Genomic DNA, 14,345 nt, shown 5'->3' with positions numbered 1-14,345 from the left:
GCTGGTGCTATTGTTATCCTCACTTTACAGATGGGACATTAACAAAAAAAGTGTAGGAGGAAGCCAGACTACCAGCATTTAAGTATCCTCCTGGGTGACTGGGATGTCATGGAGAAGTTTTAATCAGAGAGGTGATGACAGGATCAGATACTGTGTTTTGCAAAGATTCCTTTGGCAGTGAGGGGGAGGATGGCTCAATTCTCCTGAAAGGCTGAGCAGGTCAGAGTGCTCACAGTTCTAAGGCTCCTGATAAACATCGTTAAATAACTTTCCAACCGGTTGCGCTAAGGGGCCATACCGCCAGATGGCTTCATTCTGACATGGGTTTCAGGGTGGCATCATCCTTCTTCTTCATCGCCGCCGGGCGCCCCGGCTTGGGGTCGGGGGAGGTCTCCTCCCCGCCTGTGACCCCACGCGCGGCTGCCCGGGTCCGCGTGGGGTCGGGACAGAGGGGCCAGGCCTGTGTTTTCTGGCTCTCGGCGGCACCCGTCCACGTCCGCTTCCACGTGACCCAAACAGTTTCGGCCACTTCCGCTTCCCCTAGGCTTTCTTCTCCGCGGTGTCCGCGGCGGATCCGGAGCGGGTGAGTCAGGGAGCGCCGGGCCCGGGCCGTCGGGGGCAGGATTGCGTGCGGGCCGGGGGCACCCCGCGCTGACCCCCTCCGCTCTCCTTGCCACCCCCAGGTCCCCGCGGAAGCGGCGGTGGCGGCGTCATGGCGGAGCTGACGGCTCTGGAGAGCCTCATCGAGATGGGCTTCCCCAGGGGACGCGCGTAAGGGAGCCCCCTAACCCCGGGGGACCTGTCCAGGCCTTTACCCCAGCCTGGCCTCAGGTTCTACGCCCCAGCCTGACCATCGCCATGGCTCGTGGGCGCTATTCACGGTGTTTCTGCCCCCAGGGAGAAGGCTTTGACCCTCACAGGGAACCAGGGTATCGAGGCTGCGATGGACTGGTGAGCGCTCAGACCGAGTGGCAGGGGACTGGGGACTGCTAGTAGGGGCAGCCTCAACTTTAACCTCTCTCCTGACTTTCCTTGCTAGGTTGATGGAGCACGAAGACGACCCCGATGTGGACGAGCCACTAGCGACCCCCCTTGGACATATCTTGGGACGGGAACCCACCCCCTCGGAGCCAGGTGGCCCTGAAGGTCCTGACTGAGGGACACAGTGTGATTATTCAGGAGGGCCTGAGGAGGAGGTTAAACGGGTAATAATACTGACTGCTTGTTTGTAGGACCAGGGCCTACTGCGGGAGAAGGCAAACCCGTTTTGAGTGAAGAGGAGAGACAGGAACAGACTAAGAGGTATAAGAAACCATCTCACATTTCTGAGGGTCACGTTCCACCTCTCCTCAGTACACAAGTCTGATCAAAGAACCTGCAACTTTCCACATTCCCTCTGCCTTTTTTCTTGGTGTTACTTTGGTTTTTTTAATTTGTTTGGGGACCATGTTTCCTGATTTTGTTTTTTGAGTCCCTTGTTACAAACTCACCTTCCCAATTTATGTCCATTTCTCTTGAACTCTTTCCTTTCTGCAAAACAGGATGTTGGAGTTGGTGGCCCAAAAGCAGCGGGAGCGTGAAGAAAGAGAGGAGCGGGAGGCATTGGAACGGGAACGACAGCGCAGGAGACAAGGGCAAGAGTTGACAGTTGCCCGACAGCGGCTACAGGAAGATGAGATGCGCCGGGCTGCTGAGGAGCGGAGGAGGGAAAAGGCTGAAGAGTTAGCAGCCAGGTCTGCATGCTGGGAGTGTTGGCTGAGAGATGAGAAGGGAGTCAGGATTTACATTGTCAATGTCTGACCTACTTTCTTCCTGTCTGCGTTCCAGACAAAGAGTCCGAGAAAAGATTGAGAGGGACAAAGCAGAGAGAGCCAAGAAGGTAGGTTATGGAGAAGAGACTGGGCGTAATGAAGTAGGTGGGCTCGTAAATCCCCATCTGTAGCTGCAGAGGGAAAGGATGGGCTTAGCGTCTGATGGTTTCACTTTTGTCTTCCAGTATGGTGGTACTGTGGGTCCTCAGCCGTCCCCACCAGCAACAGAGCCAGGTCCTGTTCCCTCCTCTCCCAGCCAGGAGCCTCCCACGAAGCGGGAGTATGACCAGTGTCGCATACAGGTACTGATTCTGATTCCTGTCTCGTTCCTGGGACCCCTTAGTTGGCATATAAGGCACCCCATCCAGAGCTTTTTTCAGTTATGTTCCCTTTGCCAAACCTCTCCCTTCTTCGTAAATGACTTTTGAAATCCTACCTCTTCTGCTCTTAGGAAAGATATCCAATTTCACTTGCCCTAGTCTCATTTAAATCCATACCGCTCTCTCAGCAGTTGCCATTTTACTTGTTCGTAATGTTTTCATTTGGTTTATTATACAGCTGTTTGCATGATGGAATGTCTATCCAGATATTTTGTATGGTTTTGTCCCTGTTTACCTTAAATTGTGAGGGAGCCAGGGGCCTCTCTCTTCAATGTTCAGTAAAGCCAAGCACAAATGGTTGTTCATTAGATCCTTTAAATAATAATTATGCTGGTTCAGTCTCTCTGAGAGGAAGGAGAAGCCAACTTTTCTCTTCTTTTCGTTACTAAGGCACCTCACTCAGTTTTGACGCTCATAATACTGGATCTCTCCCTTGCCCTCTAGGTCAGGCTGCCAGATGGGACTTCACTGACCCAGACGTTCCGGGCTCGGGAACAGCTGGCAGCAGTGAGGCTCTATGTGGAGCTCCACCGTGGGGAGGAGCCAGGAGGTGGCCAGGATCCTGTGCAGTTGCTCAGTGGCTTCCCCCGGCGGGCCTTCTCAGAGGCTGACATGGAGCGGCCTCTGCAGGAGTTGGGTATGACACGTGGGATCAGAAACCAGGACTTGGGGAATAGGGGACGTGCCTGAGAAAGGAAGGGTTGCAAAGACGGGACTTGGTGGAGATGGTGGGAGGCCAGGAATTGGGAGGTGTAGGGAGCGGGAAGGAGCAAAAGGCAAATATCTTTTGGTTCAAACCTGTTTTCTTTCATCTTCAGGACTTGTGCCTTCTGCTGTCCTCATTGTGGCCAAGAAATGTCCTGGCTGAGAAGCCTTTATCGCACCATCTTTCTCTGACCTCTCATCTTTGATAAAGCACTGACATCTCCTTCCTAATAAATAGACCCTCTGAGTTCTATATGTGCCTGACTCCTTCCTGGAAGGCCGGGAGGGACAAAACTGAGGCAGAGGAAGCAGCTAAAGGGAAGGCGTTTAGAATAGACCCTATTCCTTATCTTAAATCTCCAGGGGCAACTTGTTCCTAATCTGTGTCTGATTAGTTGCTTGGGAGGCTGAGGGGGAGAGGCACTAGAGTGTGGGGAGTACCCTGGATAGCACCTGTGGGTAGGGCGGTGCCTCAGTCTGAAATCCTTACTAGCTATGTGCCTTGACTTCTTTTAAGCCTAGTTTTTTTTTGGGGGGGGGAGTTAGGTTTTCTTATTTATGTATTTATTTTTTGGAGGAGGTACCTGGGATTTGAACCCAGGACCTTGTGCATGCTAAGCATGTGCTCTTCCGCTTGAGCTATAGCCTTCCTGCTAAGCCTAGTTTCTTCTTTAGTAAAACCAGGATAATAGTACCTGTTGGGGTTTGGGTGGCAGTGGGTATATAATGCTGATATAATATTCTTTAGCCCAGTGCCTGGCACCTAATAATCCTCAGTAAGTATTGGCTACTCAAAGAGTAATTTTTTAATGTGGCCATTCACAAACTGATAGGAGCATTGGTGACCTTCACAACTCTGCATGTCTTTACACTAAAAAGTATTGAGTACTTAATATGGACCACAGTTTTAAGTGCTTTCTGTGTATTAACTGGGATGTGAAGGCACTAGCTGTAGGTGTAGTCCCATTTTAGAGATTGGGACACCAAAGCTCATGACTTGCCCAAACTGACACAGGTAGCAAGTGGTAGACCCTGGACACACACCTTGGGAGCCTGACTTGGGCTCGGGCTCTGAACTGTCAAGCTCCATCATCGTAGCCCCTCTTGCTAGTGCTGAGCACCTCATCCTAGTGCTCCCTGTAACGGATGCTGACCCTTTCCTCTTATACCCAGGTTAGGAAAGAGGCCACAATTAAACTGCAAAGATCACATACGACAAATGTGTTCAGCTTATGACCTTACCGTCTGGCAGCTGAAAACTGCATCAGAGCTCCTATCTGGGTTAACACCTGTGTTACCAAGCTTTATTTAGTGTTCTGGCTGTATTTAATCAAAGCAGCTGCCTCTGACACATTGTAATCTTGTTTGGGACCACAGGACATAAAACAGACAAAAGGGAAGTGAACTGGTTGACTTGGTTGTGGGGGTGCCACCCCACTGATAGCTTTATCAGCGGCATCTCCAGTAGCTCCTATGACAGGATTCAGAGATTGAAAACTACTACAGTGAACACCTTGCAGGAGGAAAACGCCACTGCACTTAGTGAGAGGCTGTTCCGTGCCAGGCACTGCACTTTACATTCCTAAGTTCACCGTTTTACAGGAACCTTCGTGATAATTACCCTTTACGGAGCAGACCTGGGGCCCAGAGAGGTTTTAGAACATGCAGGAGTTGAAACAAGATCTGACTGAAGGCCCCACCCCTTTTACTACTCCTAGCATGGTGGCCTCCAAAGGTTAAATTTAGGCCATAGAAGGCACTGTGGCACGTGTTAATTGCTAGAAGCCCCCACCTCAACCTCATTCGAAGGACAGGAACCCGAAGTGTCCTCTATGGGCATTTATTGCGTAGGAGTTTCCAGGACAGTTATGATTTCAAGAATGTCACTTGGTTATCCCCGAAAGCACACACAAACACAGACCACATGACCTGACTTGTGTTTTGAAAACGTGGTCGCTCTGCCTATTGGGCTTCAGCCTCACACGGGGGGCGGAGCAGGCGCAAGCCACAGTCATCCTCTCCCGCAGCACCGACCCCCAGAACGCTCTAGGCTTTTATGGGCGTCCAACCGAAGGGTTCACTCTCCGGATGGAGGAACATGATTTATTGGTTCCTTCAGTTAGCCACATCCGACGCCCCAGCCCGCGATGTGGACGTTAAAGCGCAGTCAGTGCAGGGTTTAGGGGGAACGTGCTCACCCGGCGGCATCTCCCCAGGTCCCGGACAGGCCGGCGCATGGCATCCGGGTCTGGACTTCCCGCCAGCCCATGCAGGGGAAAGGCCGCCTAGGGCTCCTGCGCTGGAGCGGAGGCCCCAGCGCTCACGGGGGCAGGTCCGGGCTCAGGCTGACCTCCCGCCGCCGGGGCTCATCCAGTTCTTCCTCCAGGCCACGTTCTCTTGCGTGGCCGCTGCCTCCTGCAGAGTGGCCAGCAGTAGCTGTTTGGTCCTGGCCGCCTCGTCCCTGCGCTGTGGGTCCTGCACCGGCATCTCCTGCGGGCCGGAAGGGAGGTTCGCAGTGCGGGTCCCCAGCCCGCGGTTCTCCACCCCCCCACCCCACCTCCGCTTCCCAATTACTCCCACCTTCAGCATCGCCTGCTTCTGCTGCTCTCCCGGGGTCACAAGGACAAAGAGCGCCGAGCCCACGCCAGCGCCCGCGCCTAGCACCGCGCCCGCTATCAGCACTTTGCGCAGGGTCCCCATGTCTGACAGGGAGACCAGCGAAGCGCCCTCCAGCGTCTCCCGCAGCCTAGCAAGGCGGCCGCAACGTCTCACTGCCCCCAGCGCGGGCTAGAGCGCCCCATACAGGAAACCATAGAGACGGGGCCGGGCTAGAGAGGGCTTGGCCAGGGAAACGTTTCGAATCTGGAGCACCCGAGTCTTAAGATGAGATTTAGCTGAGAAGGTTAAGCACGTCAAGAGGTGTTGGCACCCAGAGCCGAGCACAGGGCCCACTGTCATGAAACCCTGAGTGGGACTGCTCAGGGGAGAGTGCATGTCTTCATGGTTGCTGTGGGTTATACAGTTGCCCAGCTCTGAAAGGTCTTGATCCACAGAGGGCTAGGGCTGTCCTCTGTAGTTTCCTGCAATAATTTGTGCTTTTCCAGTACAGTCCGTAATGGACTTCCAGGTACTTATAAACATCCATCTATTGACACCCTTCAGTCCCTTCAACTCCTGAACAAAAACTCAAAGCCAAGTGTACCGGGGGTGGGGGGAAGGGTATATTTATATATTTTCCTTTTATCTTACTTGTTAAAAGTAAACATTAGTTTTCTCTTCATGGCATACCCTTGGCATTTTTTTTTTTTCAACCATGAAAACTAGATTTTGTGTCACATACTGAATTCTAGTTTGGAGAAGAAAAAACCTCTTAGCTGTGTGACTCTGTGAAAGTCATTTGAGATCTTTGTGCCTCGCGGTTTCTGCATCAGGAAATGAGACTATTAACAGTATCTATCTCTTAGGTTTAGGATAATTAAATAAGTTTATACGTAAAGCATTTAAAACAGTTCCTGCCAAATAGTAAACACCATATTAATATTCATTAAATAAGGTAGAAACATGTCAACTTGGGAAATCCAGTAAGCAGAAGAATCGGGAAATTTCAAGTCTGTTATCAAAGCTCTTTACTCACAGGGCTTTAATCCAGATGCCCTTAACTCTTACCCCTTCCATCTTTCCCAGTGTCACCAGGGAGAGAGTAGAAATAAAATTCCTATCCCATCTCTGGGGACTGTCCCCTCCCTTGGAAGGCTCATAATCTCCTAGCATGTCAGCCTCCTCTCTTCACAAGTGATTAAGGGGCCAGGCTCCAAAGAAGATTAAAGGAACAATCTGTGGGGTGCACTGGGCAGGGGTACTCTACTCCAAGTTCAACCACCCTGCACTCTAAGAATCAGCACCCATGGCCCTTGTGCCAGGGAGCAGCGAGGATGGGCCTTGGCCCAGAGATAGCCCAGGCTCCTCTCAGCATCCAGGTAGTCCTAGGCTGACCAACCGTCCCTGGAAGGAGAGAGGAGAAATTGGCAGAGTTGAAGGTCACCAGGATGTCCAGGTTAGTACTTCCCCACCCTGTGTCCTGCTGTTTGCTCATCCTCTAATTTGGCCCAAGCTCCCTGCTGTTCCAATTTAGGTTGTCTCTCAAAAGACCCACATCCCCTCCATTGTGGTGGAAGACTCTGAGGTGAGTGAAGAAAGTGGGGAGCTCCGGTGGCCACATGAGGAGCTGGTGCTGCTCACTGATGATGAGGAAGAGGAGGCCGAGGTCTTCTTCCAGGACCAAAGCGAAGACGCAGGTGAGGGAGGTGGCTCATTCAAATGGGGCTGTTGTGACTTGGATGTTCTAAGCTGGACTAAGAGGGACAGCTTAGTTGCGTCCTCTGCATTAAGCAGCACACAGTAGGTGTTCAGTAAATACAGAAGTGGGAGATAAAAGTCATGATAAAAAAAAGTCATGGTGGTTGGCAAAGTTGAACTCTAAAGAGCAGTTGCAATGTCAGGTAGGTGACACCTTTTAATATGAATTTTTAATGTGTACTTTTAATATTTTAAAATATTTAATTGTTATAGGGGAAAAAGATAATAAAATCACCCCAAATCCAACTACCCAGAGGTAGTTAACATTTTGGATGTTTTCTCTTCTAGACTTTTCATCAAGTCTATAAACTTATAGAAGCTACTTTTCTCTCTTTTGAACATTTATGTGTCAGGCACTGTGCTAAACACTTTCCCCTCATGATTTTCAGAACCCAGTGAGGGAGGATACTTTCTCCCTCATGACGAAACTGAGGCTGTGAAGTTAGGCTCTTCCTTGTAATTACTGTATTATTTTTATAAGCAAAAAAGTTACAGGAATTTATTTTATCTTTAATGGGCTAACTCCCACCCCTGCACCACCCCAGGCTGGACTTGGAGTTCACTGGACCCTAGATCTCCCTTAAGAACCCTTAACCCAGAACTCAGCTGGGGGCAGGAGCAAGTAGAGCAAGACACCTCCTGGATTCCAGAGGACACCGAGTGTCAGGAAGCCCCCAATCCCTGTCCTCTCTCGGACCCAGCATCAGGCTCCCGTGTCTGCAGAAGCTGCTTTGTGGAATATTCCCATTTCCTGCCTCCCAGGAGCTTTGAGGGTAAGTATCACTTTGTCTCCCACAAATATTTCGGCTTGGTTTATGCCTTCTACCCATCCTTTCACAATCTTCCCCTTTTAAAAGTGAGAAAAATGAGGCTTAAAGTTCAGGCCACTGGGTCACACAAGTCATATCCAATGCTGGGATTGGATTAAGAATCTGTGCTTTAGTTAGTTGGGGGTGGGGAATGATCCACTTGTATCTTCCCTGTTCAGCACTCATCTCGTGCCTGACACTGCCAAATGTTTCACTTACCATTGTACTTAATCCCTGTAACTCCAGGTATTATACCAACCTTGCAGATGAGTAAACTAGGGCACAGTAAATGTGGAAGCCAGGACTCAAATCCTCATTTTCCAGTCATCTGGCAAAGATAAAGCTCTCTCCAACTCTCTCCTCATCCAACAGGAACACTATGGTCAGGTCTAAGAAGTCTTTAATCAGAGCCTTGAACCAAGTAAGCAAAGTAGGTGATACCCCTGAAAGGGCCCAGCTCCTGCACATTCACAGTCCACCCTTTGGACTCTTGCTCCAGGCAGGGCAGCCGCACATCAGGGTCCTCATCTGAGAACTGAATCAGGGTCCCCTGGGGGCTTAGGACCCTCAGGCATTCTGACAGCAGCTGGTAAGCTCCAGGAAGACCACCCCGGGCAACAGCATCCCAGGTGCCCTTGTCTAGCACTAGCTGGAAGGAGCCTGAGGAAGCCACTGGGTCCAGGTTCTGGGCATCAGCTTTCATGAAGTGGAGGCGTGAGGCAGGGTGCCCAGGGCACAGGGGTGTTTGGCCTTGGCCGCCTTCCAGGAGGCTGTTCATGTGGGCCACAGCCACAGGAGAGAAGTCCACCCCCAGCACGTCCACGGGGTGTGGGCACTTGGTGTAGAGGCCCGTACACAAGCTTGAGGTCCCACAGCCTACGTCCAACACCCGCGGTGGACAGGCAGCCCCTGCCTTCCGCAGCAGGGGCAGTAGAAGCCCCTGGGCTTCCTCGTAACCGAAGAACCAGTCGAAGGTGCGGACGCTGCCCTGACGGGGCTGGGCGTGGAGCTTATCCCAGAGGCAGCAGTCGGCCAGGCAGCTACCAGCCAGGGAGCCTGTGGACGAGTGGAAGACATGCGTCACCCCGTGTGCCCATTTCCATCAAACTGCTGCAAAATCGGCGCAATGTGCCGTGGAGTTTTTTAAGAATAACAATTTCAGGAACTAGACTCCTGGGTCACGAAGAACCCACCATGCCCTCCCCACTCTGTCCACCTTCCCTACCGGACAAGGGGCGGCGCGCCCCCGCGGCCAGGCTCGCCACGTGGAGGGTTCGGCGCAGGGCTGCCATCGGGAGTTGCCGGGAAGGTCCTGAGGTCCAAGGGAAGAGCTGCAAAATCCGCTTTGAGGAATAACGCGTACAGCCTCCCTAACTCTGCAGCCTCCGAAAAATGAACGCGGACACAAACTTACTACGGTACGAACGACTTTATTGTTTGCAACGGGAAGTTAAAGTGGAGGGGATGTGACAGCTTCGACTCGTGGGGCGGCTCCACAGACCTGAAATCAAAGGAGAAGGCGTAAGCACCCTGGGGAGGAGCCTGCTGAACCTTCGTTCGGCCCGGCTCCTTGGAGCCGTGTCCCGGCGCTTGAGGATAGAACCGGCGGACTGGAAGCAGCCGGTACCGAAGACATGACGCCGAGGGGGCCAGAGCCCTTTCCCTCTCTACCTCCGTACATTACGGGGACCGGGACCGCACGCCCGACCCCCGCCAAGAAAAGGAGGGTCCACAGGCCCCGCCCAGAGCCCTCGCCCAGCCCTGCAGATATCACAACAAGCCCACACTCACTCAGTCGCCGCCCTTAAAAAGACCGAAACGCCCTCAGGACTCCTTTATATATCCCTAGGGCCCGCCCCCGAGCTGCGATTGGGTAGTTGAGGGCTGAGGGGGCGGGGCCCACGCTGACCCTGCGCCGAGCGGAAACGTGAACCCGGTAGCCTGCCTCGCAAGGAAGCCATGGGTGCTCCGGGTGGAAAGATCAATCGGCCCCGAACGGTGATTGTGTGGGAGTCCCGAATTTGTTTCCCAAGCATCCTGGAGCCTTTTAATTTTGCCCGAGATAGCCAATGAGCCACCATCGCCCGGTGCGGGATCCCGCGACCCGGGTTGCGGTGTGCGGCCGCCGTCTGATAGCATCTTCTTCCCCTATAGGAGCTGAAGAAGAAGCTGTTCAAGCGACGGCGGGTGTTGAACCGGGAGCGCCGACTGAAGCACCGGGTGGTCGGGGCTGTGATAGACGAAGGGCTGATTACTCGTCACCACCTCAAGAAGCGGGCGTGAGTGCCAGACCTTCTTCCCCTGGGTCGTCCCCACGGAGTCTCCTTCCCTTCTCCTTGTCAAGCTCCCGGGCCGCTAACACCTCTCTGCTTTCCCTGTGCGCTCACGTTTATGCAAGGAAATACGAGGGCCTCTCAATGTACCGGTAGCCCACAGCCTTTCTTTGGGTCTTGGACCTCACTGAGAATCTAAAGAGACCTGTGGACTCCCCCACCTCCCCAGGAACATTGTACATTTACATAGTTTTTTGTAAGTAAATTTAAAAGCATGCGCATGAGTGTGCAGTGAACAATTTGATGAATTTTCACAAAGACGCAAGTGGGATTTTGCATGTAAGTTTTAAGGCCACCCGAGTTTTGGGGAAGAGTTCCCATCCCATCCTTTATACTTATTTAGTATAAATACTTACAGTTTATAATATGGCATAATAAATATATTTAGTCTTTGTCTCTGGTTTCTGGCAGAGCTCCTAAAACTCTCAGTATTTCCTGAGTGATAAGAGTTTTATTTCATAAGGATCCCCTTTTGAGCACACCTAAGTTTATGCTAATGATGACAGGGTGAGGCTGGTCACCAAAAGATAAAGTGATTAGAAGATTGGAAAATTAAGCCCCACCCTTGACCTCTTGGAAGGTTGCTGGGTGCGGAGATTAAGCTCTATACAAATTCTTGAACAAGCTCTCCGCATTTGCGAACAGGTTGGGGTGCTGGGAGGTTGGCTCACCTGGAGATGGCACAGAAACTCCTGGCCCCTTCCCCATGCCTTGCCCTATGCTTCTCTTCCATCTGACTATTCCTGAGTTGTGTCATTTTAAATAAATCAGTAAATGCAAGTGAATGTTTCCCTGAGTTCTGTGAGCTGCTCTAGGAAATCATCCAGTCTGAGAAGGGGATCATGAGAACCCTGATTTATGGCCAATCAATCAGAAGTACAGGTGACAACCTGGATTTGTGATTGGTGTCCAAAGTGGAGGAAGCCTTGTGGGACGGTGCCCTTAACCTGTGTTATCTGATGCCATCTCCAGGTAGATGGTGTCCAGATGGAGTTAAATTTGTAGGACATCCAGTCAATGTCCACTGAGGATTTGGCAAATTTCTTAATGTGGGAAACCGACCCCTACTACCACATCTGGTGTCAGAAGTATCAAGAATAAGAGGAGAAGAAGAGTATTCTCTCATAACTTTCTACTGTATACTAAATTTCAACAATTAATGTTACTTTATGGATGTGTTGAGATTAGTTTTAGGTAAAGTATGTTGGTATCTAAGTGTGGAGATATTTAACTCGCTACCTTAGAGCCCAGAGTTTTAAACAATTCTTTGACTTGGATCTAAAGACCTTTTCAATAACCAGAACCACTGTGTGGCCTATGGTTGGTTCAGGTTAACCTGGATATCTTTGCTCCTACCAACCTTTCAGGTCCAGTGCCCGTGCCAACATCACTCTGTCTGGGAAGAAGCGCAGAAAACTCCTCCAGCAGATCCGGCTTGCCCAGAAAGAGAAAGCAGCCATGGAAGGTGAGGCTGGGCACAGAAGTTGGGTGAGGGGGCAACCTGGATTCATGTGGGTTCTTAAATGCTTCCTCTTTCCCTTTGTTCAGTGGAAGCCCCTGCCAAGCCAGCCAGGACTAATGAATCACAGCCCAAATCGAAAAAGAAGACAAAAGCTCCCCAGGATGTAGTCATGGAGGACGTTGAAGATGAGAGCTAAATCTCACCCCTTCCACCAGAAGATGCTCATCTGGAGCTAGGATGACTCAATGGTTGTTTCTGGAGACTTTGGAGAAAGCACTGTTCCTTTTCACTCTCCCCAGATTCCCCTTCCATAATAGCCTAGTGACCTGCCCTGGAGAGATGTATTGAGAGGAAGAGGGTAGAAAAGAAAGATTGGAGAGTGGGCTTGTAGCAGTCCACTCCATTTGCAATAAAGCCCTAGAATTCTCACTGAGATATGCGTGATTGTATGTTGGAATGGGCATGGGCCCTGAAAAGGGGCTGTGAGTGGGCAAACAAGACAATTGGGAAATAGGACCCACAGAGCTTACTTGAGCAAAGACAGCAAGCAGCCAACCTCCATGATGGCCCTTTCTCCCTAGTGAGTGATACTCCAGCTTTCCATTTCTGACAAAATAAAGATTACTGTAGAGATGGCAGAGGAAGTAAAGGTCCTGATACCAGCCCTGCCACTTCCCCTGTTTGACCAGGGTGGGCAAGGGACCATGTTTGTCTCTGTTTCCTTTGCTGGACTGTATTTTTAATAAAGTGAACATTATTTTTCCCCTTTAATATTCAGAAGGTCTGTTTGTTGGAAGCCAGGGCTGGGGTGGTTAATTAAAGTGAGAAGCTGCCTGTGCAGAGCTGTACTCAGAGAGTGAAAAACATATTCTCTTCTTGCTGTATTTAATCAGTGCAGGCTTCCTGGAAGAGGGAGGGTTTGCTTCCCCCTTTATATTTTGAACAATTTCAAACCCTCAGTAAAGAGGTTAGTAAAATAAACCCTTATATATGCACTCTACCTGGGCTTAGCAGTTTTTAACATTTTGCTACAATTGATATCCTATTTGGGTATATGTATGTGTGTTATCCTTCTGACTCATTTGAAAGTCAGTTACAGATGAAATTTTATCTCTAAACCTGCTTCTATATAGCCAGAATACCCAAGACATTTAACACTGGTATAGCTAAAATTCAATTTTTCATATTCAAAGTTCCTCAGTTGTTCCAATAATATTCTTTATAGCTGTTTATTGTTTCCTCAATCCAGGAGCTAATTAAGGATCACATATTGCATTTAATTGTCATGTCTCTTTAGTCTCCTTCAATCCAGAAAAATACCTCTACCTTGTCTTAGATGACAGCGTCTTTGAAGAGCCTAGCCCAAATTAATTAATTAATCCATTTATTATTTATTTATTTCAGAATATCTCATAACTTGGATCTGCCTGTTTCCATATGTTTCCTCATAATTAGATGTAGGTTAAGCATTTGGGGGAAAAATTCTACAGAGATGATACTGTACTTCCCATTGCATTTCATCAGGAAGTATGTGTTCATGGAGAAAAAAAATACACAACCTAAAAGTTGAGAATTATGGTTTTTTTTTTTTAATTGAAGTATGGTCAGTTACAATGTGTCCATTTCTCGTGTACAGCATAATGTTTCAGTCATATATATATATATATATATATACACACACACATATACTTGTTTTCATATTCTTTTTCATTGTAGGTTACTACAAGATATAGAATATAAATAGTTCCCTGTGCTATACAGAAGAAAATTTTAGATCTATTTGCATATATAGTAGCTAATATTTGCAAACCTCAAACTCCCAATTTATCCCTTCCCACCCCTTTCTGCCCTTCCCCCCCCCCCACAGTAACCATAAGATTGCTTACTATGTCTGAGTCTGAGAATTATGTTTTATTTGGCAGACTCGCTGAGGACTTAAGCCCAGAAGACAGCCTCTCAGGTAGTTCTGAGGGAGTATTCTAAAGAAGTAAGGGAGGAGCCAGGTTACAGAAGAGTTTTTGCAACAAACACCAGGTAGTCGGAACATCAAAGATTATTGTTAATTAAAGAAAACCAGTTATTTCAAGTTAATGAATTAAGTGCTTTTTTAGGTATGGGAAGATGCAAGAGACTGGGATCCTTAAAATCATTCCTTTGATATGCACTTTAACTATCTAGGGCCAGTATCCTATTCTTTTCCATCCTGAATCCCCTCAGAGTGTACCGCTGGGGACAGCTGCAGTGGTTGACTTGGTGGCAGGCAGCCTGTTTATCTCCATTCTGAGTTGCTTCAGGGCTCACTGTTGGGCGGCTGTAGTTGTTGACGGCTTGGTGGTGGCAACATCTTTTTTTTACTGATATGGCAGGTGACATTTTTCACCCACATATGAAATACTGTTTAATTATTGGTGATTCCCAGTGTTAAGTGGGTGTCTGTCAGATTTCTCCTCTGTTAAGGTATCCTTTCCCTTTGTAATTAATAAGCAATC

General features: G+C 49.5%; 5 protein-coding genes and 1 non-coding gene across 7 annotated transcripts; 3 read left to right on the top strand and 3 right to left on the bottom strand.

Moving 5' to 3' along the window:
- The first annotated feature begins 506 nt into the window (after positions 1–506).
- UBXN1 (UBX domain protein 1) lies at positions 507–3,149 on the top strand. 2 transcript variants are annotated; one of them, XM_014556800.2, is made up of 10 exons: positions 507–583; positions 684–771; positions 898–951; positions 1,040–1,134; positions 1,233–1,302; positions 1,542–1,733; positions 1,828–1,879; positions 1,997–2,113; positions 2,636–2,828; positions 3,010–3,149. In XM_014556800.2, the coding sequence occupies exons 2-10, from the start codon at positions 713–715 to the stop codon at positions 3,057–3,059; spliced, it is 882 nt and encodes a 293-aa protein (XP_014412286.1). In that variant the 5' UTR covers positions 507–583; positions 684–712; the 3' UTR covers positions 3,060–3,149. The 2 variants fall into 2 exon arrangements, with proteins under 2 accessions (XP_014412286.1, XP_006181833.1); XM_006181771.3 differs by having other exon boundaries at positions 1,040–1,146.
- A 1,571-nt stretch (positions 3,150–4,720) lies between these two features.
- On the bottom strand, positions 4,721–5,673 carry LOC102506044 (ubiquinol-cytochrome-c reductase complex assembly factor 3). The gene is made up of 2 exons (XM_006181803.3): positions 5,477–5,673; positions 4,721–5,386 (listed from the first exon to the last, which is right to left on the bottom strand). Exons 1-2 carry the CDS (start codon positions 5,594–5,596, stop codon positions 5,237–5,239), a joined length of 270 nt encoding a protein of 89 aa, XP_006181865.2. The 5' UTR covers positions 5,597–5,673; the 3' UTR covers positions 4,721–5,236.
- Positions 5,674–6,629: 956 nt separating this feature from the next.
- LBHD1 (LBH domain containing 1) lies at positions 6,630–8,180 on the top strand. Its single transcript, XM_006181802.3, has 3 exons — positions 6,630–6,950; positions 7,029–7,191; positions 7,798–8,180. The coding sequence occupies exons 1-3, from the start codon at positions 6,801–6,803 to the stop codon at positions 8,178–8,180; spliced, it is 696 nt and encodes a 231-aa protein (XP_006181864.1). The 5' UTR covers positions 6,630–6,800.
- Positions 8,181–8,444: 264 nt separating this feature from the next.
- CSKMT (citrate synthase lysine methyltransferase) lies at positions 8,445–9,885 on the bottom strand. The gene is made up of 3 exons (XM_032489600.1): positions 9,853–9,885; positions 9,287–9,562; positions 8,445–9,117 (listed from the first exon to the last, which is right to left on the bottom strand). The coding sequence occupies exons 2-3, from the start codon at positions 9,351–9,353 to the stop codon at positions 8,462–8,464; spliced, it is 723 nt and encodes a 240-aa protein (XP_032345491.1). The 5' UTR covers positions 9,354–9,562; positions 9,853–9,885; the 3' UTR covers positions 8,445–8,461.
- Positions 9,638–9,788, bottom strand: LOC116666773. The gene has a single exon (XR_004323667.1). It is a non-coding gene; the product is annotated as a small nucleolar RNA SNORA57 (small nucleolar RNA).
- A 44-nt stretch (positions 9,886–9,929) lies between the features above and the next one.
- C10H11orf98 (chromosome 10 C11orf98 homolog) lies at positions 9,930–12,627 on the top strand. Its single transcript, XM_006181769.3, has 4 exons — positions 9,930–10,059; positions 10,216–10,340; positions 11,762–11,859; positions 11,943–12,627. The coding sequence occupies exons 1-4, from the start codon at positions 10,021–10,023 to the stop codon at positions 12,050–12,052; spliced, it is 372 nt and encodes a 123-aa protein (XP_006181831.1). The 5' UTR covers positions 9,930–10,020; the 3' UTR covers positions 12,053–12,627.
- The last annotated feature ends 1,718 nt before the right edge of the window (positions 12,628–14,345 follow it).

This window comes from Camelus ferus, chromosome 10 (assembly GCF_009834535.1).
Source record: "Camelus ferus isolate YT-003-E chromosome 10, BCGSAC_Cfer_1.0, whole genome shotgun sequence".
Classification (NCBI taxonomy): Eukaryota; Metazoa; Chordata; class Mammalia; order Artiodactyla; family Camelidae; genus Camelus; species Camelus ferus.
The sequence above is the reverse complement of the archived record's forward strand: the minus strand, read 5'-3'. Positions and strand labels throughout refer to the sequence as shown.

Coding starts and splice junctions, on each gene's coding strand:
- UBXN1 (XM_006181771.3), top strand. CDS start 713: ATGGCGGAGCTGACGGCTCTGGAGAGCCTCATCGAGATGGGCTTCCCC. Junction 1,303..1,541: donor AGACAGGAACAGACTAAGAG/GTATAAGAAACC, acceptor TCTGCAAAACAG/GATGTTGGAGTTGGTGGCCC. Junction 1,734..1,827: donor GCTGAAGAGTTAGCAGCCAG/GTCTGCATGCTG, acceptor TCTGCGTTCCAG/ACAAAGAGTCCGAGAAAAGA.
- LOC102506044 (XM_006181803.3), bottom strand. CDS start 5,596: ATGGGGACCCTGCGCAAAGTGCTGATAGCGGGCGCGGTGCTAGGCGCG. Junction 5,387..5,476: donor AGAAGCAGGCGATGCTGAAG/GTGGGAGTAATT, acceptor TCCGGCCCGCAG/GAGATGCCGGTGCAGGACCC.
- LBHD1 (XM_006181802.3), top strand. CDS start 6,801: ATGGCCCTTGTGCCAGGGAGCAGCGAGGATGGGCCTTGGCCCAGAGAT. Junction 6,951..7,028: donor AAGGTCACCAGGATGTCCAG/GTTAGTACTTCC, acceptor GTTCCAATTTAG/GTTGTCTCTCAAAAGACCCA. Junction 7,192..7,797: donor GGACCAAAGCGAAGACGCAG/GTGAGGGAGGTG, acceptor GCACCACCCCAG/GCTGGACTTGGAGTTCACTG.
- CSKMT (XM_032489600.1), bottom strand. CDS start 9,353: ATGGCAGCCCTGCGCCGAACCCTCCACGTGGCGAGCCTGGCCGCGGGG. Junction 9,118..9,286: donor GGCGCGCCGCCCCTTGTCCG/GTAGGGAAGGTG, acceptor ACTCGTCCACAG/GCTCCCTGGCTGGTAGCTGC.
- C10H11orf98 (XM_006181769.3), top strand. CDS start 10,021: ATGGGTGCTCCGGGTGGAAAGATCAATCGGCCCCGAACG. Junction 10,060..10,215: donor AGATCAATCGGCCCCGAACG/GTGATTGTGTGG, acceptor CTTCCCCTATAG/GAGCTGAAGAAGAAGCTGTT. Junction 11,860..11,942: donor AGAGAAAGCAGCCATGGAAG/GTGAGGCTGGGC, acceptor CCCTTTGTTCAG/TGGAAGCCCCTGCCAAGCCA.